Source organism: Chamaea fasciata, unplaced genomic scaffold (assembly GCF_029207755.1).
Source record: "Chamaea fasciata isolate MVZ Bird 193981 ecotype frontalis unplaced genomic scaffold, bChaFas1.0.hap1 SCAF_5, whole genome shotgun sequence".
Lineage (NCBI taxonomy): Eukaryota > Metazoa > Chordata > Aves > Passeriformes > Sylviidae > Chamaea > Chamaea fasciata.
Window position 1 is genome coordinate 59,514,599 of NW_027094090.1, and position 24,309 is coordinate 59,538,907.

At 39.6% G+C, this 24,309-nt stretch overlaps 1 protein-coding gene across 2 annotated transcripts in view; it reads left to right on the forward strand.

Moving 5' to 3' along the window:
• Positions 1-24,309, forward strand: part of TBXAS1 (thromboxane A synthase 1) — a 259,885-nt gene that overhangs the window by 153,138 nt on the left and 82,438 nt on the right. For both annotated transcript variants that reach the window (XM_066183899.1, XM_066183900.1), the window contains exons 10-13: positions 6,361-6,477; positions 13,726-13,814; positions 16,299-16,447; positions 18,363-18,493. In XM_066183899.1, coding sequence (XP_066039996.1) covers positions 6,361-6,477; positions 13,726-13,814; positions 16,299-16,447; positions 18,363-18,493 — 486 coding nt within the window. The remainder of the gene's footprint in view (positions 1-6,360; positions 6,478-13,725; positions 13,815-16,298; positions 16,448-18,362; positions 18,494-24,309) is intronic.

The window sequence follows — 24,309 nt, forward strand, 5'->3', positions numbered from 1 at the left end:
TCTGGGTTTTAAAAACATGCAATGCAGTGCTTTCCTGGCTCAGTTAAAAGCCACTATACAATATGTCGTTGAATGTCACGAATACAGGGAGAGCTGAGCATGACTTAAAACACCAAGGAACTTGGAAGGAATATATTATATCAGTTTACCAACAGGGAATTTTTAAAACTAATATATGAAGGCATCTCCTGCCTTCCCACTTTCATGATCCACTTACTGCAAGCTTGGTAAGATGTATTCCTGGAGATATGTCAGGGATTTTTTTTTTTCTGTTGCTGTTTTTAAGAGCAAGTGTTGCGTTTATCTGTTAAGTGTCATGCCACTACCACTGACTGGATGAAATACCATATGGGCAGTTCACGGGTTTACTGGTTCCACCTGCTGGCTGAGCTGGTGGTGATGACCTGTCAGGCAAGGGGACTTAAATGAGTAATCTTAAAAAGAGATTTTATTAATAATTCCTGTCTGAGGTATGGGAATAGTGTCTTGTCTTCAAGCTACAAACTTCCTGTCTCATTTTTTATTAACTTTCATTTCATTAAATTCAATTTAAAAATGCAATTTCTTAAACATGATGGCAATGCTTAATCACAAGGGCATTTTTAGCAAGAAAAGGACAGCAACCCTTTTGAAAATAAGAAGATGAACAAGTTAATCCAGTGATGTGCAAGCACTGCTGCCTGCTCATCACTTCTGGAACTTGCCTTGGGGAGAAAGTCATCCCCCACTAGAGCTAATACAGATCACTGCATGCCATTCATGAAGGCTGGAAGAAGAATGGCCCCTCACACTGGGAATATACCCCAAAAATTTCCCTAAAAAGGGAAAAGGCGAGGAACACGGAGTTAGACTTAACTCTGGATACTGAAGTCCCCATGGGTATCAAAGAAAGGCTGAAGGAGAGAGCAGCAAATGGCTGTCATTAGTGTGGGTTGTAGCGTGAAACTGGGGCTAAAGTTCAGGGGAGTGCAGACATGGTATTCCAGTTAAAGCTGGATCCATAACGGCTGAGGAACTAGAAGAAAGCTTATATGAAGGCAAATGGTGTTTGCTAGGGATGACTAATGCCAGAATTAGTGCTGGAGTTACTGTTTGGATTTGGGATTTTGGGTGCTCTAGAGCTTAGTTCCTTGTTTGAATCTGAGTGGACTGAGTGCTGACGTTTGACTTCTGTAGAAGTAAATTGTTTTTGATTGGTTTTGTTAGGAGTGGACTATGATTAAGTCTAAGTTTAAGATAACAAAGTGTCAGTGATTTTGTTTTTTATAGAGTTTTGTTTCTCACTGTGTTGTCAAAGCGCATGGAGAAGATTAGCAGCTGGTTCTGTGGAGATGGGTGGTTTTTGAAGGTTTTTAAAGGTACCCTTTAGGTCCTTTGAAGATTCATCTATTCAGGATACTTAGAGAGTGCATGGCTGCATTAACTGCCTTCTGCTGACAAACCTTTGTCCCTCATTTTTCTACCAAAGAACTAAGAAGTGGTGTCTAAGGGAACATCATGGTGCTGTTACCTTTCTTTCTGCTCTGGGCAGTCATTGCTGGCTGCCAGAGGTTACATCTAGCCTGCTAATGACAAACTTGGGAAAGGAACAAATATTGTATGAATCATAGAAGGCTACAGTTTCACTGTTTTACTTCAAGATGAAACACGGACAGGATATTAGTGCATGAATAGGTCCTACAGATGTCCATATTGACAAGCTTAGCACAGCTTTGTTGTGTACTGATTAGTTGTCTCCCAGGCATGGTCTAGGCACAGTTCAGGAGAAGAACATGTACCATGACCAGAAGCAGTTTGGATATCTCCATTGTTTTTGGGAAAGGGTTTTAACTTGGAGGACAGGGGGTGTTCTGTTCCACTTGGCCTCAGAGCCAAAGATTCACTTTGAATTTCACTTTGAATTATTTAGTAAGACAGAGGAATCCAAATTGACTCACAACAAACAAGACAATAACTGGGTATGAAGGGTCATTCTGAAGAACACCTTATGGGAAAGGGAATTCTTGCATCAACTGGAGAGATGCCATTCATCTGCAAATATTATTTTGTTTTCTCTTTTAAAAGCAATGATGTTTTAAAGGATTTGTTTGCAAGCAAATCCCTCCAATTTTCCTTGCTGTTGATGGCACGTCTGTGATTGTGGGAACTCAGCAGCACTTGCAGGTACACTGCAAGAGATTACCGTGCTGCCAGAAGTTTTCATGGAGCATTGCTGTACCAGAAATGGTTGATTACACAGGAGAAAGAAGCACAGAGCAGTTGTTCAGTATTTAAATAATGCTAGATGGAACACGATCTTGATTGCATTTGACTTCAAACCAACCTCCTTCGCTGCCCAAAAACCAAAATCCCACCCCTGAAAATATTACATCTGCCTCCTGTGGTAATTTTTATTTTGTGAGCTCAAGATTTTTTAGATACGTCTATTCCTTTGTCCATTTGGAAAGAGGTGACAGTTCATCTTTCACTGAGATACTTCAGGCTCATTCTCATACCAAATCTATTTCCATTCCTGCTATATAAGCCTGTAGCACAGGTTATGCAATTAGGAGGAAAGTGTTTGCAGAAACAATAAGGAAAACCTGATAAATGAAATCCACTATACACTGTCAGTCATGCTGATGGTATTCCAGTAAACACAAACATGTTTTTCCATGCCCACTTTTAATGATATAGAGTAAAGTAATTTATGGCCAAAGTTGTTTTTCCTTCCTTCCTTGCAGCATTTATACCTTTATAATACTGTATACACCAAAAATATGTTAAGGGAGCATTACTGTCATAAAGTAGAGTGCTAAAAAGGCAATGCTATAGTTAGTGTAGTAGTTATAATATTATAGTTAACAGGCTTTTTGTTCAGTAACTGGGTCCTGCTGGGAATGTGCTGTATACAGTCTTTATGCAATTAGGAGCACTTTTTAGGGTGAATGTTTGGTTTTAGGAAGGGAATTTGCTTTCAAGACAAATGCAGTGAGATTTATATCACATCTGTTATTATCTAAGTGGAGCTTTGTCTTGCAAAGGAGATTTGTCTTATAGAGTGCACAGTTTGGGCAGCCTTCAATTTAGGACTGGATGCAAAATACTTTTCCAAGTGTTGCCCTGTAATTTTTTCTGTTTTTCTTTTTGTTTCTGTATGCTATTTAAACCTTGCTTGGAAGACAAAATTGGTCATTTCCTTGTGGGAATTGTTATTCTGCTGTTTCACTGTAGTTTCTAAGTGCCTCAGAAATGTTAATATATTGTTAGCATTTCTGAGGAGGTGATGTGATATCTCCACTTTATAAAGCAGAAGTGAATGCTGGTGGTTGAAACACGGGTCTGAGAGTGTTTGCCAATATGGGGGCTGAACTCAGTGACCTGCTTTCTTGGACTTATGCATTTCATAGGATCAAGACATATTCCCTGTTGCTGATTTCAGTCAGTGCTCAGGAGCACTGCAATCTGGGTCTCAGGGTTTGAAATGAAGACCGAAGATATAAGGAATAGTCGTTTAGTGACCAGCTGAGTCAAGATTCAGTGTAAATGGCTGCCCTAGCAGCACAGAAGAACTGTGAAGCAGAGGGTAGCATACAGCACTTTCTGCGAGATGATGTTCATTTCCAATTGTCTAGAGGCTCTTTCTTCTGATTCTACTGTGCCTTTGAAAATCTGTAACAAATGATGGAGCACTCCACTGAGTGATGGGCTTTCTAGCTGCCCTTGTGATCTTCAGGAAAGATACCTACTGACAAGTTGGAAAACAGATTATTTATTTAAAGAGGCTATTCAGAGAAAACAGTCCAAGATGTTTCAAGTCTGACGGCCTGTCCAAGGTTTTCCTTGTTCCTGTACAAAATGGAATAGTCTATACATATATTTAAAAAGTGCCCTTACTTTGTTTTACAGTAGTCATCTGATGACAGTACCTAAGTCAATCTCTTCCTTCTGCCTAATATGTACTTTTCTACTTGAAAGCTGCTCATCTTTGTTCAAAACTGGTCTGTAGTGTTGTCCCAGTGACATTAGTTTACTTCACTGGATGGTGTTGCTGAGAATGTAAAACTATCCCATTAGCCTGTTTGCAATATAAAATAGGCTTCTGCATTTTACAAGCTTATGCAGTGTAGTAAGAATTTGGCAAGTGTAAAGGAAAAAGGTGTTAAGGAGAGCTGGCAGCTCCTTAAAGAAACGATATTAAGTGCAAACTCTTCCAATAAGGAGGAAAGTTAAGGAAGTGCAGTGGAAGACCAGTGTAGCTAAATTGCCAGTTCTCCATGGCTCCTGAAGAGAAGTTGTTTTTTTCACAGAGTGGAATGTAGGTCAGATTTCCAAGAAAAAGGATAAAAAAATAGCATGTAGTGGCAATAAAATCAGAAGTGGTGAGGCACAAAATGATATTAAAGTACCCAAGTGTGTAACAGGTTGTAAGAATTTGTTTTTCATGTACAGTAGTAATGAAAGAAAGACCAAAAGGAAAGGTCAGAGGACAAAAGGGATCAACAGATGGCATTGGGATGACCAAAGCATCATTGGTTTTTTTGGCTCTCTCCCAGTAAAATGGATACTGTTGCTACTGATAGCATGGGGGACTGTACTGCTGTTGCAGTATCCAGAAGATCTCACATACACAAATTAATGCATCTGTACCTCCTGGTAACTAGAGAAGTGTACACCTTCTGCCCACGACCACCAGTCTTTGGGTGATTTTTCTGCAGAACATTGCTGTACAATGCCTGAAATGCATTTTGGAACAGTCCACTGCTGGAAGGGAAGGGAGGAACACAGGATGCCTTCTTTGCTAGAATTATTCTGTACTTCTGTTAATGGTTTTGATGATGGTACTGAGTATGCTAACAATTTATGTAGAATGCTGGTAAGGATGAAAGATGCTATGAAAGAAAGGGCTAAAATTCAAGGTGGTCTTATTCAATTGAGCAAATAATCATAAAGGGAATGGTGACAGCTCAAAGGGATATGTTTTACATGTGACTCTGGGGAGTAACCCGCTTTAATGATAAAGGCCAGGGAATAACTTCCTAGGGAGTGATTGTTGAGAAGGAAGTCCAAAAGTTGCAGGGAACCACAAACCAGTTAATGACTATAGTGTCATGTTGTGTATGTAATATTCCAGGGTGAATAGAGAGGAATATAACTCGCAGAATGTCTGGGGAAAAAAAATCCCTGCACGGGGTACCATGTTGGGTCACAAGGACTGTACCTTGAGAAAGAAGTAAATCAGCAAGACTATGCAGAAGAAGAGTACCAACACTGAACAAACAGTCCTAGATATCATAACTGATAAGCATGTATTGAGTGAAATATGGAGTAGATGGCTGCAATATGCTCAGTGGTTGTTATAGTCGCCTGCATGTATGGGCAGCTTCAAAGATGGGGAGAATAACGCGGTTTCTCTGCCTGCAACAGCACAAAGACTAAAGCTCCAGCAAGAGAGAGGGATTGTACTACCATGGTAAAAGTAGTACAGCACTGGAAGGGTTTGAATGGGGTGGTAATTGAATCTCTGTTATGGGAGGTCATCAGGAACAATTAGGAAACATCTTCTGACATAATATATGATGTAATATTTTCTGCTATGGGGCTGGACATCTGATTCTTCTTCCAGGCAGAAGTGTGTTGTTTTCTGATGTGTTTTCTCTTTTATCTTTATCTTTTGTATCATTTTTACTCCTTGGTGAATATCAGTGTTCTCTGGACAAGAAATTCGTAGATGGTGGGGGAGATTTAATATGAATTCACAGTAGTCACTTTGGTACGGAACTTCACGGGGCAGTGCTTTAAGCTACTATATTTGACCAACTGCTGCAGCTGTAAGAGTCACAGGCCACAACTCCTTAGTGAGAGTGTTCCTTATAAACAGAGTAAGGACTGGGACTTGCTTTCTAATCAACATATTTTCTGAAGACTTTTAAAATGCATGTAACAGTCTGACATACCAGCTGTCACCAGAAACTGTGTCCCCCACCAACACCAGCATGTGGTGCATTGGCACTCATGTCACACAGAGAGGGAGTATTTACAAGTCTGCTTGCTATTCACCTTAGAAAGGCAGGGAAGAAGCCAGGGTTCAGTGAAGGCAGTCTCAGGAGAACACCAGGAACATCAGAACCAGAGCAGTCTGAGAAAGGAGTTCCAGGACTAGTCCAGGACTTTTACAAGCCCAAGAGAAAATGAGTGCGGCAAAAGAGAAATTTTCCCCAGCCTCATCCATGTTTAGCTTGGTGTTTGGGACTGATTTGAACCTCTCTTTGTGGGACAGCAGTGCAATGCCATTCCTGAGCAATTTTCCCAAGTTCCAGAGTCCTAAGTAGCTGTAGTTACATTTGTATTAAAATGGAATTATGTTTTCTTTCAACTTAGAAACCGAACTTGATATCCAAGCCAATGCTTGATAGCATCCTTTGTCTTCGTGATGACAGATGGAAGTATGTGCGGAGCCTCCTGACCCCAGCCTTCAGCGATACCAAACTGAAAGAGGTAAGGTGTAGACATTGCTGATTCATAATTTAAAAGACTTTTGCAGGCATCTGCTTTATGTAGGTCCATATTAAGAATAGGTAAAACCTGCTGCTTTGTGCCACTTTATTTAGACCCAAAGAGCACATGCAGCAGAGCTTCCATGCGGCATGGTTCAGATCATAGACTGGTAAAAATCCAAAAAGCTTGTCTGAGGATATGATTCTCTGTCTTCCTCTGTTTAAGTCAGTTTGTCCGTGAAAGTGTAGCATACTCAAGAAGGACCCTTACCCCTTCCTCTCCCCTGCCCTTTTAGGAGTAAGCTGAAGTCCAGGAAAGGTTATTGCTCCCAGTTGGAGCATAGCTTTTCTTGATGTGCAGAGTCAGCAACTCTCATGTTTAACACAGGAACTGCTGTCAGTCTATTTTCATTTCTCCATCTCCTTCCCCTTTCCTCCTTCTCTTATTCTTTAATCCTTTCATATAATAAAATAAGTGACTGGAACAGAATGTCATTGCCAGATAAATACCTCTGACTGAAAATAAATGTCTCTGCACTGACCTGCTGCTAATTTCCTATAAATGTATCAGCATTTGCTCAGCCATGGGAACCCATTACCCAGTAACAAAGTCCTGTTCCAGTGATACGATATCTCTTAATTAAATGTATATAAATGATTGACTGGTTAAGTCTTCTTTCAAGAAAAACTACATGAAACAACCCTGTAACAAAAACATCACCTCTTCCTTTTTATCTTTTATTCTGAAAGGGAATCATGCCTCACTCCAGTGCCCAGTCCTGGGTTGTAAAATTTTCCACTGGGCAGACGCTTGTGTTGTTTTGACATGCCGCTATCGAAATCCACAGTAACATCTAAATGTGTCTGGCTCTCCCAGCTCTATAGACAGCGGTCGCTTAGCAACGCCGGCTGTCACCTCCTTATTATGGTAAATTCTAATTGGCCGCCAGCCTGGCGGAGATGCTGATTAATCATGACTGACAATGCCATTGGTTATGCGCCCTGACATTTGCTCTGTCACCGACTCCATCACAAAATTTCAGCAAGGCAAGGGTGTTTAAATATGCAAGCGATTAGTGGCACATGGTGTGGTGGGGAGAGGAGAGTTTTGCATTTTCCTAGCGGAAATTAATTTGCCTTACTGCAGGTCATCAGCTCTTTGCTCACGGACTAACAAAAGATAACGCCGCACTCCCCTCAATTTGTGGAGAGCAACCTCTGCTGGCACCAGCCGGGCAGGCTTGGCTGAGGAGCATGGTGAGGGAAAGAGAGTGGAGCCTCAGGGATCCTGCTTTAGGGCTGGGCATGCACAACTTTGCAGGGTCTGGCCGATCAAACTGGGCTGGGAGAAGTCATGGCACTCCCTTTACACGGCTTGTTGGTCGAGCTGGACTGCAGGAATAATGGCGGGAGGTAAAATGGAGGGCTGGCCAGTGCCTGATAGCTGTCTTGAATGCAAAGATTGAGATCTTTATTTTTAGCCTGATAATCAGCTTTGCCCATGCTGCCTCTTCCAAGCTCTTTGGGAAGGTGTGTGACTCTGCATGGGCTTAGGGTGACCTGGAAATTGTTACTTTCTCCTCCCATTCAACAGTAAGTGGGAAAAAGAGGAGTGGGACAGGTCTCTCTGAAATGTGCAACTATGCTTTTCTCTCCTATGCCTTCACCAGAAGTCTGTCCATCCCTACACAGACAGACACTTGCAGTAAGCCTATGTGAGATTAAGAACTGCTGTTGAACGGATGTGCTCCTCAGCCTTGCATTTCATTTTCTACCCTAATACATTAGCAATCCTAGGATTTGAAGTTAATGCAACTTAAGTCCTTGCCCATGTGCTTTTCCTGCTGTTGCTTAATTTAGAAGCCATACCAACACTTCTCAAAGGAAATCAATGCTCATTAATTATGATTTCACTTTTTAACTCTCCCATATTTGGTACTCTCTCAGAACCTCTACAGCAGCATGGAAACAAAAATACCATGTTGTAGTATTGGCCATACTACAGAGTATCCAGCATTATCTGCAAGACATCCTGTTTATAATAAACCCTTCCTCTCTACTTTGAATTACAAACACAAATTTGGTACTAATTAATTGCGTAAGAATCTAGATATGCTACTTTATACATATTTATAAATACTACTAGGATATTCCGTATTTCTTCTTCCAAGATATCAATTCCTTTGACAAAATACCACACCAAAGTCTTCCACTCTGTTCACTCTGGATGACTGCCTTAACTTTGTTCCTCTATGCAGACTCCACAGTGACGCTGGAGAGACTGCAGACCTCATGAGTGTCTTTGGAGAGTGGTTTCCCCTTGAGTGCTGCAGCCCCTAGTGCCACTCCAAACAAAGACTTGTCTGTCTGGATGCTCTGAGAGAACTGGGAGCTATCAGCCTGTGACTGAGCAATAAATGTTAACAACTCCTTGTGCTCCCCTTAGCAATCACTTCGCATGAAAGATCCACTGAGGGACAGAGAGTTCAGCATGGGTTCCTGATATCTCCATTTCAGAAGCTCAAGAAAGGACAGTTTGCAGGGCAAGAGTGAGAAGTGGGAAGCCACTTTGGCCTGGCTACTGGAGGACAAAACTCAAGACAGAGCTAATGTGGGCTGCTAAGGTTTAACCTGCAGTGCTCCACAGAGACACCTGGGGCTGTGGGCAGAGGCGAGCTTTGCCCTTGTCACTTCAAAGAAGCAGTGTAATGTCGCTGAGAAGTTCACTGAGCTTGAGGAATTTCCCTGTAGTATGGCAAATATCTCCAATAGCCAGCCAGCAAATGATAAAAAGATGATTCCAGAAATTTTGAATTTTTCAAAGTTACAGGAAATGAACTGAAACTACAGGTTATAGAGTTGTTTGGTAGCCAGTATAGTGAATATCTGTGTGTCTGCACAGTTGTTTTTGCAACATTTTTCAAGAGTTTCTGACATCTTCTCTAGCTTTCTCTTTTCTCAATTTGTCTTTAAAAGCTGTGCACTGTTTCACTGTTGCTTTTATGGATTTCTAGGTCTTGGGTGTTCTCTCTTTTCAATTTTATTTTTCTAACAAGCATATAAAGGAGTCCACCCCAGCTGAAGGACGGTTTGGCTCTGGATAACACTGAACACAAATACTATAGTGGTGATGAATACAGCATAGAGCAATAGACTTGTAAGCTTGATCCAGCAGTAAGATTGGGGAGCATTCCATGTGAGATGCCACTGGAATTGGTAGCAGATCTAATAATAACCTCTTTCCAGTATAATCTTATAGTGCCACTGCTGTGGGAGCACTAAGAATGAGAAATGAAAGACAGGAGGCAGGAAACCCAAGAAATGTCACTTCCAGCTCTGCCATTGACTGCCTGTGGGTGATCTGACAGAAACTACTTAAATTCTCTGCACATGAAACAACTTTTTTTTTATCTGTTAAGTGGGAACAATACCAATCACTGAAAGTTGATCCAAGCTGTAATTCATGAGGAGTCGGTGAATTATAATACCTAGAGGCTCTAAGTAACAGAAACACTTCCCAGTGTTCCTGTCATGCCCTACTCAGCTGTTATGTATTGAAACAAGCTGACATGTTAGTGATCTTGCTGTACCAACCTTGATTCCCTATTTAGTATTTCTTATTTTGTTCCTCTTCTTTTTGCTGTGGTGCCTATGATGATCCTGCAGTTCTGAACCCCTTGTCAGACTTGATAAATAGCTTTACTCTCTTTTACAGCCAACACCAGCAGAAAACCTATTGATTTTTATTTATTCCGATGGTGCTGCAGTAGTCTTGTCATCTCCTATCAGTATGCCAGGGATCCTTTTCTCCATTAACAAACCATTTAAACAAAACAGAACACAAAAATTAAAGAAGAGCGCACAGCTTAATGTAGCATTGTCCTAAATAACCTGTGAAGTGTTTGTGTTGAGGCATTTCTTTCAAACAAAGGGAGACATAAAGCAGAACTTGTAATAACGTGGCAGAACAGTGCAGAAAAATCCTCTAGTGTCACTCTCAGGCATGTAGATCTTCCATGTCTCACTAGGACATAAGATCTGACAGTCCAACCATTAAGGTTTCCTTGATTTGCTATTAGTCTGTGCACATTGGTCACAGGCATTTTGGGAGTGTCTCTGGAAACTGCTGTTGTTGCTGGACAAAGCCAGTGTGCTCACCTAAGGCAAAACAAATCACTAATGTAAAAACTGATACATGGAATGTGCATAAACTTGAGCCACATGCCAATATCTTGTTGAGTTGTTCATTTTGGTAAGTTGTGCCCAGGAATAGCAGGGTCCACTCTCAGTTGATGGAAACAAATCCTCTCACAAAATATCTTTCTGGCTCTCTGCTCTTTTCCTGGTTTTATTCAGGGACTTGACATCTGGAATGGAAGCGATTCTTGTGTTAGGGATGTATTCTTCCTCCTTCCCCTTCCTCTATATTTCATAACATTGGTGGGACAAGAGGCCCAAGATGACTTCTGCTTGATGTCTGTGAACAGTAAAGTCTCCAGTGTGTCTGCCTACAGTGAATATGATCCAGTCCCTTTTGTTTTTAGTTTGGATGCTAATAATAACGGGAATAATAATACTGATGAATACTGAGGGCCACATATAAGTAGAGGAATGTAACTCTGATGCCTTTGAGTAGTGCAAAGATCCACATGCACTGTGCATATGCAGAATCAGAAGCTAATTGTTGCTATGTGCCAAATAGCATGTTGGCAGGATTCATACAGCAAAGCCCCTGGCATCATGAAAACCCTAACCCCAAATGCTCTTCTTTGGCAAAAAGAAAGAAATTTGGACTCTGGGCTACTCTTGCTATTAGATAACTGTCAGATCAAATATTTACAGGGAGCATATTGTTTAGATTTTTCTTCATCCTGTTACTCTCAGCCAATCTGAACACAAAGCAGCTGGGGTTTATTTACCCACCAAGAACTGAAGCTCAGGCAGGTTATGCAGGTTTTATGTTCTGACTGGCAAATCAGAATGTATGGGAAGTCACTGATACCCAAGGCAGTGTAGATCAACATATCTGTTTCTGTGCCAGTTCCTCCACTTGGTATAGTTCACCTCCCCTGTCACTACTTTATTTTTCTTGACAATTGGACAAAGATTTTGAGGTGTTATGAGACTTGAGAATGTTTCAGTCTGTGGTCTTTGTAGTCTGCAATCTTGGACTAATTTATGTCCCTCAGGGGAATAAAAACACAAACCCAACCTAGGATTCCAGAGTAGATATCCCCTGTAGCTTTCATATACAAATAATTGTCTTCATAGCATGACTCTGTTATTATCATGCTAACAGTAAATCAAATCCATGTGCCCCCCTCCCTATTTTCCCGGTTAGATTTACTAATAAAAATACCTTATGGCTAGGAATGAATTGCAACAGTATTTCTAAAGGCTGGTGGAATGTGCAAAGTGCAGAGGTGCTGTGGGATGCCCTGGCCAGACATACGTGCCCCTGACGTCTCTGCCAGCTGTTGAAAAGTGATAGCAACCAGCTGGCTGGTTACAGATCTGGTGATGTGATGAAGAATAAAAGAGAAAATAAGGCAATAAAAGGAAAATCTGAAATGATCACCATCTGTTTCAGAAACATCATACCTGTTAAAAAATGGATTTTCATTTTGTTCTCCTTGGCTGGTTCAGTTCTTTGGGGGGGCTCGGACTCAGAGATTATGAAGTATTTTGCCTTGGTTCAATCTGTTGAACAGAAATGTATTAATTTGGTTGAACCATTTGAGAAGAAGCTTGCTGCAGGGGACATTCTTTGGAAAGCCAAAAGGGGAAGAAGGCTGTTGCATACTGCAGTGTGCACCTCCCAAAAGTGTAACAGCTACTTTTACCAAACACCAGTCTGGCACCAGAGTTGTCTTGCGAGACTGTGGCAAAGCCCAAATCGACCCAGCTTTGCAATGCAATTTCTCTCATATAGGCACGGGACCTGGAGAGCAGCTAGACACATTCTTGAGTCAGACTTGTGCCTTCAGAAAACATATTGGATGCTCCCACGTTGGCCTTTTGACTGCGTAGAGTCTTGCCCATGTGTTAAGATGGCAGTGTGCCTGTGCACAAAGTGTTATGCCAGTTTCACAGAGGTAGAAGTGCCAAGCAAAATGGACTTGGCTGGGCAGGCTGCATAGCTCTCAGAGTGTGCTGCGAGGCTGCAGTAAGTCTTTTTTGGTAACAAGAATGTCAGAGGAGTAGGATAAGTCTGTAATCAGGTTTGTTGACATCCATATGCTAAAGGAGGTAGTTTGGGAAGGAAAGGCAAGTTTCTGTGTGTACATTGCTGATGCTTGGTATAGTTGTTGAGGCAAGACTGTGGGATTAAGTTGTAGGCTGCTCTTGCTAGTCTATATGGGAAAGAGCTATAGGATATAATTCCTTTTGGTTCATGGCTGTATTGCTGCTACCCCCTTCCTCTGTCTCCCCATTTGGTGTAATCAGGGAAGTGTCTGATTCCTCATATGCAGGAAGCTAAAGAGACAAAAAGTGAGACTTTAATGAGACCTTGATGTTTGCCTGTGCTATGGTTTCCATGAAGCCCTAAGGAAGAAACCATTGCACTGTTGGCTACAGCCAAGCTGTGGTTAAGTCTACCTGACCAGCATGTGTCAGTGACTGGAAAGAACCCTTCGATTAATAAATTTACACAAATGTCCATTTGATGGCATCACCTCCAGAAAAGCCTTTCCTCATGTACCAATAGCAGTGTGCCCTCAGCAGCTTGTAGTGGTATCCAGGGTCGTTTTCTAGTGTAAGTCCCTCAAAGTGAGAGACAGCAGGATAGAACTGATGCCAATGCCTTTACAGGACTTTGGAAAACATTATTCCTTCTGCCCTGGTGCATATGTAACCTAAATGTGATGTAGTCCAAATAGAGATCATGATAAATTATTGTTTGGAATAGGGAATGATTAAACAGGGAGATATTTTTGCCTGATAGCTCTCTCTGTGTGTAGCCATAGTGGGGAAAGAACCATTGGTCAGGTAGGTGACACCTGACCTTGTATTTAGCCTCAGAGCTGGAGAAGGGCATCCCTGTAATGTGTAGGTTTATTTTGAGCAGAAAGTGCCAACATTTCATCTTACCTATGCATAAGGGCCTAACAACACCTGCAGAGGAACCTGAGAGGTTTAACCCATTTATCAGATAAAAATAATTTAAAATAATTTTTTTTTGTTTGTTTGGTGGGTTTTTTTCTTGACATTTTAATGTTTGTTCACAATTCAATATGTTCCTTTCTAGATGACACCACTGATAAACCGGGCCTGTGACATCCTGCTGTGTAACTTGAAAGTCTATGCAGATTCTGGCAAAGCTTTTGATATCCAGAGGTATGTTCAACATGCCAAAAATTAGCAGCTGATTAGAAAGAAGGAAAGAAAGAAAGAAAAAAAAATCAATAGCAGCAGTTATTCTAAATTCACACTTACTGTATAAAAGGTGTTTTTTCCTCCCTCAATTTAAAAAATAGAGATTATAGTTTAATAGAGGGTGTGTCTGATAAAAGCCTTTTCTTCCTGGGGACAGCCATTGCATACTTGAAAAGTAATTTTGGTAAAGCATCTAATGTACTTCTGGCAGTTATTTAATGAAATTTTAACAGGTGGAAGTACAAAGGAAGGCTGCATCAGTCCCTGTCCAGTATGTTCTCTGCAAGCTGCCAATAATGTACAAACATAAGAATAGATCTAGTATCAAGTGTATCTAGTCCATCACTCTTTCTTTTTTTTTTTTTTTAAATGAGACTTTTTTGAGCACTTAATCATTCTTACCACATTCTTCATAACTCACTCTCATGGCATGCTTGCTCTTTGTGAAACAACAGGATCAGTACTCCAGATGAAAATGCATCATTGATTTATGAAATGACATTTTAATATTTTCCATATTGTACTTTCTCTCGTTTGTTATGTATTTAATATCCTATTATCTTTTCTGTTGCTTTAATCAGAGGTCTTCACTGAACTGTTCTCAACACTGTCTAGTCCCTTCTCTGAGTAGATACATTTCCTCTAAAATCCTGGGTAGTAGTTCAAATGCATTCTTTCTAACAGGCACGATTTTTCTTAATTTTGCTTACACTTCATTTTGTGGGCTGGTCAGTGCCCTCTGAAGTTCTTAATGATTTTCCCCAAAATGAAGCAGCACAAATAATATTGTTTCATCAGAAGAAAGGGTTATTTAACTACAATTCATTCATCTTTTTCAAGTACATCAGCACATGTGCACATGCAAGTGTGTGTGTGTGAGCACAGAGATCTCTTTATTAAACAGCTGAAGACATGCTATGAAACCTCAAGATACATTATACTAGCCTAGTGCTGGGGTGAAAATTGACCTTTTCAATCCTTCCAGTCTTTTCCTTTTCTTCCATTTGTCCTTTGTCTTTGACTGGTCTTTTAGCTATTGATCCATTATAGGGTTTCACCTCTCAAGAGACGCTTTGGAAAAGACCCTTTGAAAGTATAAATGAATGATGTTGACCATCTTGGAACATGATCTTCCAGTTGTTTTACCATACTACCATTTCAGTAGGTTTGATGTATTTATAAATACAGTTTGCAGTTTTACAGAATTGCCTTGGGAGCTGTTTTTTTGGATGTAAAGACCCTGTTTGTAACCTCCTGTAATCTTGGTTGTCTTTGGGCATTTTGTGTTTTGCCAACAACTCAAAATTTCGTTTTTAGTTGTTTTTTTTAGTACCTTGGAGTGGTAGATGAATGAGTCCGAAAATTATTGTTTTATATCAATGCCCCCTCTTTTAACATTTTAACTTCTAATCATGATTTTTGTGTGTATAAGAGTTGAAGACCAAAAGAAGTTACTTAGTTTTGCAGTATTGTTGTTATCTTTTAAATCTTCTCTGGTGTAATCAGAATGACAGCGCACAATCATAGTTTAGAAATACTGATTCACGTAATATATGCAGGATATAATGGGCCTGACTCCTTCTCTTCATACATGCTCACTCAGATTAAAACACCAGAGATTGATATTAGCCTTTTGTATGGATCATGGAAGCACAAGGATCACTGCTTACTTCACCACAGATTAGAAGAATCAAATTCCAAGGATGTTTTACTTTCTCAGTCCACTGACTTATTACTGAATGTATTAAGTTTATCTCAAAACTTCATAGAGCTGCTAAACCCCACTAGGAAAATAAAGATGATAAGACAACTGGATAGATGGTCAGATATGCAGGGAGCCATTTAGCAAGTTCTGAAGTTTCTAGATCATGGTCTGCAGATCATTTGGTGTTCTCAAAGCACAGGCTGCTCCTTTGCAAAGATACAGATTCCACATGGTGTCAGTTTCTCTTGGCTTTGCCCACAGAGTTCCATTACAGAAGAGTATGAAGAAGAAGAAGGAAATCCTTAAGTACCTTAATTTTACTTAAGAATGTCTTGTCTCTGAGAGTTTAGGCTGGACTGGAAGTTGGTGTGGTTTTTGCAGTTAAAAATGAGAAAGGAATGATCTCATTTCTTAGTATGCATACTAAGAAAATGCTTATATATTTCTGACGTTTTACATTTGATTTCTAGGTCATAAAAATTGTTTTTAATAAAAAAATTAGTGGAATTACTGAGCTGTATGAACATATGTTCACTTTGCAGGTGTGGAGAAAGTGATCATTATCAAGCATCAGCATTTGTCAGAATGATGGAAACATCTCTTGTTGGCAAAGCTCGAATCTAAAAGCAAAAGGAAACTCTGTGGCAAAAAATTAATACTATGTGATGTTCATAGAAGCAAGCATATTAATGAATATGTGATTTTTAGATAATGATTTATCATTCTTCAATTAAATGCAGGTGTTACAACTGCTTTACCTTGGATGTTGTTGGTAGCGTAGCTTTTGGTACTGAGGTGGATTCTCAGAAGAATCCTGATGACCCCTTTGTTAAGAACTGCAGAACATTCTTTGAAATGTCTTTGTTTAAGCCTCTTCTCATCCTAATCCGTGAGTATAGTCTACATTTGTCTACTTTCTTGTGGTAATTTCATAAAAGTCATTCTCAAATTGTAAAACATGCTGAAGCCAGAGCAGGAAGTATTATAGCTGACATCATTCCAGAGGGATTTAGAGTGCAGCATACAGGCCACTTCTACCCTTGAGATTTCCACCTTATGTTACGGGTCTTGTCACCATTAATGAAACTTACTCCAGAAACTGAGTCCAGGAACACAATGCTCGTGGTTTATCTGAGAGGAAAGTTTCTGGGTCCTGCAGTTTCTACAATAGTTTTAATACACTTCTCTACTAAAACAGAGTAATTGTCCTTTGGGTCCTAAGTGTAAAATTTTTGTGCACTTGGTTTGCTTAGTAGAGATTGAAATCCCATCCATTAACAGTAAAGAAAAGAAGTGGAAGAGTATGAACAGATTGTGTGAGTACTCCCAATTGTTTTTTGAACATTGCAGCCTGGTTAATGGCATTGAAGGATAAAGATCACCAGTGTCATGAAGAGAATGCATTTATTTTAGATTAATAGATAGGCAATGCGAGAGTGAGTATAAAGCCACATAGTTCTAGACCATGAAAGCTAAGGCTTCGCTGTGGTGATGATCTTGATAATTCAAGGGCAGTAAGAATCACAGCTGAGGAAGCCACAGCATAATCAAGGTTTTTGAGGTTTTATCGTCTTGTTATCTAGACCTGCACACAGTAGTATCAGGTGGTACAGTGGCAAAGTTTCCTGTGCCCATCTGATCCTGCTGGCATTACAGATTGCACCTGTACTCACAGCACATCAACTGTTTCCTTCTGGAGTTGTGTATCCAAATTGCCCTGGGGTTAACATTTAACCTGATTGGAAAATGTGATTTGTAACCAATTTCTTAAGGGACAGAAATGTGCCCCCATACATCTAAGAAAGTTTCTGTAGTGTTTGGAGTTGGATTCCTTGGTTCATCTCTTTCTACTCATTCATTAATATGGTGAGAATTTCCACAATGTAGTTGCCCTGTTGGCAAGACAGGCTTTTTCCAATGATTGATTTGTTAGTCTTAAATTGTTCATAAGTTAATGAGGGGTTTATTAGGATGTAAGACTTCACTCAGGTTTCTAGGATTTGACTATAAAGCTGGAGACCATCCTTGTGATAACATCCCACTTCCTGAGTCTGTGGCCTGTTTAGAGAACCAAAATAAATAGTACCATACAATAGGCTGTGTTGGAAGAGAACTTAAAAAGGTCATCTAGTCCAATCCCCTGCAATAAGCAGGGATGTCTTGAACTGGGTCAGTTTGTTCAGAGCCCTGTTCATCCTAACCATGAATGTTCCCAGGGATGGGGCATCCACCACCTCCCTGGGAAACCTGTGCCCCTGTTTTACAAGCTTCATTGTAAAGAACTTCTGGACTGGCCCTGTTTTAGTTTGAATCCCATAGTCTTTGTCCTATTGCAAGAGGCCCTACTAAAGAGCCCCATCCTTTATATAGGTCCCTAATACTGGGGAGCTGTAAACAGGAATGAAAACAACCCAATTTCACGTGTTGGTACCGTAAGCTGCTAGGCCAGTTCAAGATCCCCCACCTTGCCTATGTAACTGTCTGAGCAGACAGGGAAAATAATGCTCCCCTTTGTTGTGGTGACACCAAATTTCTGAACCAAATTCCTGAGGCATTGTGGAAACAAGCTTGGGAGGCATCTGTGTGGAAAGAGAGTCCTGGCCAGCAGGATGTCTCTAAAAAGGAATCCTCTTTTTCTTCCACCCCCACGGGTTGCTAAAGGGAGAGGAAGAGAGGAAAAATCAGTTTTCATAAAAGAAACACATCCCACTTGATAAGTTTTATAATATTATGGAAGAGTGAGGGGGACTATTATATGCCCTCACAGTCTGATTCAATGTTTTCTTCTTTCAAATCTCCTACAGTTTCTTTCCCATTCATAATGATCCCATTGCTACGCATTTTTCCCAACAAGAAACAAAAGGAACTGAATGGATTTTTTATCAAAACCATAAAAAATGCAATTGTCTACAGACACCAGCAAGATGCAGCTGAGGTAAGACTATTTCTGTGATAAATATATGGATAAGCAAATGTTTTGAGGAAAAACTGGAAGTGGCATAAGCCTCTTTGAAAAACAAGCTCAATCTCTTTGAACATTCCAAGTGTTTTAGTGAAGACTTGATTAATTTTTTATCTTTATGTACCATCAGGAAGAATTGTTAACACAGTCCAATATTGCTTCTTTTAGCATTTCTCTTCAAGTAAGGATGCAGAAAAGTTACATCTGGGTTGACTTTTCAGCCTAGTTTCTAGATCCAGAAGGAAGGATTCAGCCTGTGGAATGTTTTTCATCCTAAAGTCATGTGTCAAGTCTACACTGCTTTTCCTCAAGGACCAGAGAAAAAGAAGCCCCCACTGAGTGTTTCAACCCAGTCTCTCCCCAAGAGCTGAGGCAGGTTTCACAGAGTCCTGTGACAGTTCCTGCTGCTTTGGAACATGGGAAGAACCTGAATGTCTGGTTAGAGCAGTCACTTGATGCTGAGATGGCTAAATAGAAAGGTAGTAAATACCACCTGAAGTGTGCAAACAAATGGCTGCCCATTGTTAGCAAATCATCTGTTACCTAATTTTTTGGACATAAGGCACTCTGAGGAGGTTCTTTGTGTTTGTTTTTAATCACTTTTGTTTTATGGAGTATGTGAAGGCACATACATTTTTATGAAAGTCTCTCTATTTTTGGCATATGAAGCATTTGGAACGTAGGCCTATGCTTTGGTTCTGTGATGCAAAAGTTCTTCTTTTATCCAAAAAACAACCATGAAAGGAAATTAAATCCCAAAATTTCTTTTAATTTCATTTTATTTTTTCTTTCTTTTCCTTTCTTTCCATTAAGTTCCATTTCATGAAATGAAATGAAATCCCAATATTTAATTTCATTTTGTTATGATTCATATAATTTCATTTTTTAATTTCAGTTTTTAAATTTAATTTAATTTAATTCTTTGATTTGGCATGTCATTTCCTTTCATGAAATAAAAACTCATTTTGTGAAAGGAAAGGAAATGAAATCTGGAGATTTCATCTAATTCTGTTTTAGTATCATTTCATTTCATTTCATTTCATTCCTTGGCTTTTCATTTCATTTCATTCCTTGATTTTTCATTTCATTTTCATTCATGATGTGAAATCCTAAGATTTCATTTAATTTCTTTGTTTCATTTAATTTATTTTCATTTTTTTCAATTTGTTTTTTTAAATTTAATTTACCTTTATTCCGTGATGTTTCATTTAATTTAATTTTATTATTTGATTTTTCATTTTATTTCTTTTCACAAAATGAAAATTCATTTCCTGAAAGGAAATGAAATCTTGAGATTTCATTTAATTTCATTTCTTTTGGTTTTCTTTCATTTCATATTTTTTCATTTAATTTTTTTTTTCATTTCACTTCATCTCCTTTTATTGCATAGAGTTTCATTTCATTTCTTTTCATGAAGGAATATGGATGTGTAGTAAGAAACAAAGAATAGCAGTGAGAATTCCATTTGTGAGGTAACAGACAAATTTTTGCATAACAATTGGCATGAAACACACAGCATCCACATACATGAAGGAAGCTGTTAATATTGAAGTGTAAGAGATGCTTCTTATAGCTGAGATGAAGAGTAATGCTGATGGAGGAACAGCACAAGTGAGAATGGATCCTCCCTGCTTATTCTCACAGCTTCACCCCATGGCTGCCACTTTTCAGGATAAAATGGATGTTGGTTTACCCTACATTACTTCCAAGACACATTTAAAAGTAAAATTTGTATTCAAAGATATTGCTGCTCTTCGACTTTTTCTGCAGTGGTGTCTCACTCCTACATTTGTTGCAGTTTATCACTACATGCTGCTTGTTGTTCCTTCAGCCCACCTTCATCAGTCTTTGTTTTTCTTTTCATCTGAAAGATGGTAAGCACCACTGACTGGCCACAAACAACTCGTGATTCATAAACATGGTTCCTGGCCCAGGCTGAGTGCTGCAGGAATATCTTCTGGCAGTGATGATGTGCATAAACTGCTTGCAGGCACTTCATTTCTACTGCATAGGTCCAGTGTGAACTTTTAATGGCATACAGATGTGGCTGTAGGTATGGACACTTTCAAATCAAAGATTCATGCCAAAGGGATCTGCATGGAAAGTCTATTCTGTGTATGAATTATGAAAGGATAAAAGGGACAATGAAGCAACCTAATGTGGATTAAAAGTGGTTGCTGTGTTAACCATTATTAATGAAATGCAGTGTGGCCGTAGCACTGAGGGGATTGATGATGGGCTGAACCCTTCACTCTGCTAGAGCTGGTCACTCCCTTAAACAAGGAAAAACACAGAAAAAAGCAAGACTGTAGTGACAAGATCAGGAGGCAGAAATCTGCATTATACAGCCTGTTTGCAGGTTACAGTGGTTGATGGACCAGAGGCTTAAGGTTCCACTGGAAGGGATATTGGGAGGTGCTGTGGCAGATAACACTCGGCAGTAGCTGCCTTACACCAGGACACCATGGAGGAAAGTGCAAGGTCCATGTTTGCCTTAGCAGTGTATGCACAACTCCACGACTGCCTGTGGACCTGTCTGCTGGACTTTTGCTTAGTTTGCAAAATTGGCATATGGGAACTATTTCAAGTGCTAGGAGTTAGACACTTAGGGACAGATTTCTAAGGCAAATTAAGTCCCCTTTGGAGTTCAGGATCATTATTGCTCCAAAGTGATTGGAAAGTTTGGAGGTTTCTTTTTTTCCCTTTTCACTGGCTGTCTTGTTACATGCTTTTAGAATTTTGAGTGTTTTAGGTTGGTGGCACATGAGTCTTATTACAAATATAGGCAACTAATATTTGCCAGAGACAAAAAAATGGTGTGTGAAACAGAACAAAATGCAGATTTTTTTCAATTTAATGCAGAAATTAAATCTGTAGAGATTAGGTGTCCCAGATAGCCCTGCATGTGAAGGAGAATTATGTCCTCTGTCCTAGGTCTCAAATGATGAAATGTACCCACTGAAACCAAGTTGGAGTTTTGGCACTGAATTTTAATAAGGCCAAGATATAACTAGCAGCCACTGGTTATAATAATAATGCTAATAATGAGAGCTATAAGGAAAGTCTTGTGGTCTCCCTGAGGTGCATTAGGCCAATGGGTATTCCTTAGTTTGCCACATTCCTAGATGTTACATTGTGTGCATCTTTTACTCCCCGTTGATTTGATCACCATTAAAAATGCTTTGGGGTTCTTTTCTTGAGGGGAGGGGGTAGGGAGGATAAAAAAAGCCTTTGGAACAATCTGTAAAACAATGAAAAACTCCAGGACAGTAATTCAGCTGAAGCTTGTCTTCCTCTCATCTACAGCTAATGTGAACAAAGAATAAAGAAAGGCCAAAAAACAATGTGACAAGCAAAGTCAGCCTGTTATCATCTCTGTTCTATCAGTAAATGAAACAATGCTTCTGAATGCCTAAAGATAATCCCTTGGGTAGATAGTAATTTTACAGCCAGGTATAGATCTAATAATACGCTTGCAGCTTATATGAGATCTGTGATGTCACTTTTTCTCATCCCATCGGTTAGTGGTGCATATGTCATTTTAATTATATATTATCTTTCTGTGGTCACTCAAATAATTGTAGTCCTGGATATTCCACTCATTTGGCTTACATACAAAAACATTTAATGCTTGTACTTTAGAAATTTTAATACATTACATTTATTCATGGATTCAAATTATTGTAAAAGGCTTTTCCCACTATTTACAGAAGAGCAAATTTACCCTGCTCAGAAGAAACAGCACAAATTTAATGCACCACTTAACACCTACTTTAAAGAATCGAGGAAGATTTAAATGTTCAAATACCTTACCCTGATTATCTGCCCAGGTTTAATTTTTTCCCTGAGGCAAACTGTTTCCAAAGACAGGGCAGATAGACTATTTGTTTACTTCAATAAATGATACTTAGATAGATTTTAATTTAATAATCTGATATGCAAATTGTTTTTGTGTTAGAGCTATTTTTATATCCTGTTATAGCTCAGTTCTTAACCTACTGGTTTATTTTAAAATGATGCCTAGATGAAGGAGTCTTTCATAGTTCTCCAAACTGAGACTCCTTTCTAAAATGGTGGGTTGAAACTAAGCCTCTTGTCAGCAGATGAAAGTCCATAGTTTCATTTGTAATCCATAGTAATAACAAAAACTGCAATGTAGCAATTTAAGGCTATTGCAAAGCATTATTTTTGGAAAATCACAACAGATCTGTGGGAAAATCCACTATTGAAAATACACATCCTTTAACAAGGAGAGCTGGAGAATTGATAGAGGCTTCAACACATTCTGATATTTCCTGATTTTTCCAGTCATACTATCTGCTGTGATTGTGTGATTCAAGATCACATAATCCATGCCAGGCCAGTAGTGATATGATGATGTTTCTTATGACCATCAGCTACTTCTTGGTGTTCTCAAGCCAATTTGGAATGAGAAGGTGACAAAGCACAGGGAGGTATCACCAGAACCATTCACTGGCATCTCAGTTTGCCGTTCAGTCAGTCTGGCTGGAGACTTACGGACTAGTTGAGTGCTTTTAATGCAAATGCAGAGCAGACAGAAGGAACAACAGGAGAAGGGTGTGGAGGCTGTGCTTCTGTGTGACAATTTGGCCTCCTTTTAACTGGTGTGGCTCTGGCATGCTCTGTAGCCTACTGTGCCAGATGTAGATCAAAAGAGGTTGTCCTCTGGTCAACAACTGCAACCTTCTCCAGCTTTGCCTGCTTTCCATCCTCATTCCTGGCCAGTCTTTTCGCTGTTCACCAGTAGCTACAGTGCCTCTGCTTTTCCCAGGCTGCCTATACGCCTGGGCAGGCATGATAGGTTCCTAGTGAGTGGAAATCCTTTGTTTTTTAGCATCAGCCATGGGAACCTAAAAAGGTCAGAAAACTGAATTTTGAGTAACTCTGAAACGAAGGTATTTAAATACTTGCAAAGGAGAGTGGACTTCTCTTGCTCTATGGACTGGCAATGGAAATGTGAAGAAGAGGTATCTTTTAGTGTCTTTCTGGGAAATTATGGCTGGGTTAGAATTTTAATCTCTGGAACACTGATTCCCAGGGAAAAACATGCAATGATCTCCCCTAAGGGGAAGAGGGACATGTGTGTGTGTACCTGCATTCTGGAGGATAAGCGACAATCTGAAAACCTAATTACTGTGACACTCTGTTCTTTTCTCTTCCTTCCCCAGTGGTTCCCTGGAGTCTTTCCTTTTCATGAACTAATGAACTATTTTATTCAAGAGCTGCTTGAAATGAGTTGAGCAGAGGTAATCCTCCTGAAAAAGTCTGATCCTCTCCTTGTCAAGGGAAAACTATACAATTACAAAGAAAAGTTAGTTAAAAATTTGCTAAATACTATGTACATTCCAGGATCTATGTGTGTGTTTGAACTGTGTAAATGCAGTACAGATGTTTAAAGGTAAATATTTTTCTATGGAAACAGCAGATGGGAGGATTAGACACCTTCTAATAGTGTGCAGTATTCTTGCCTTTGTAGAAAACCAAGCAAAATTTGTGTTAGGAAGAATGTGGTGCCCATTTAAGGATACACACTATACAGCAACATTAAATAATCTATTTTTATTGAATAATAAAGTCAGTAAAGCAAAGGATCAGTCTGGTCCTTTTGTTTTTCTGAGTCTGTTGGAGGGATGCTGTGAAGAATCACATGTACTGCTGGGCTGTTCTCACAGTCTGATCATCCTAAGATCCACTGCCTTTGTCAGGTGGAAGTGTGGACTTTCCAGAAAGGTAAATGTGTATTTTAAAGATATAGAAGAAATTTGGGC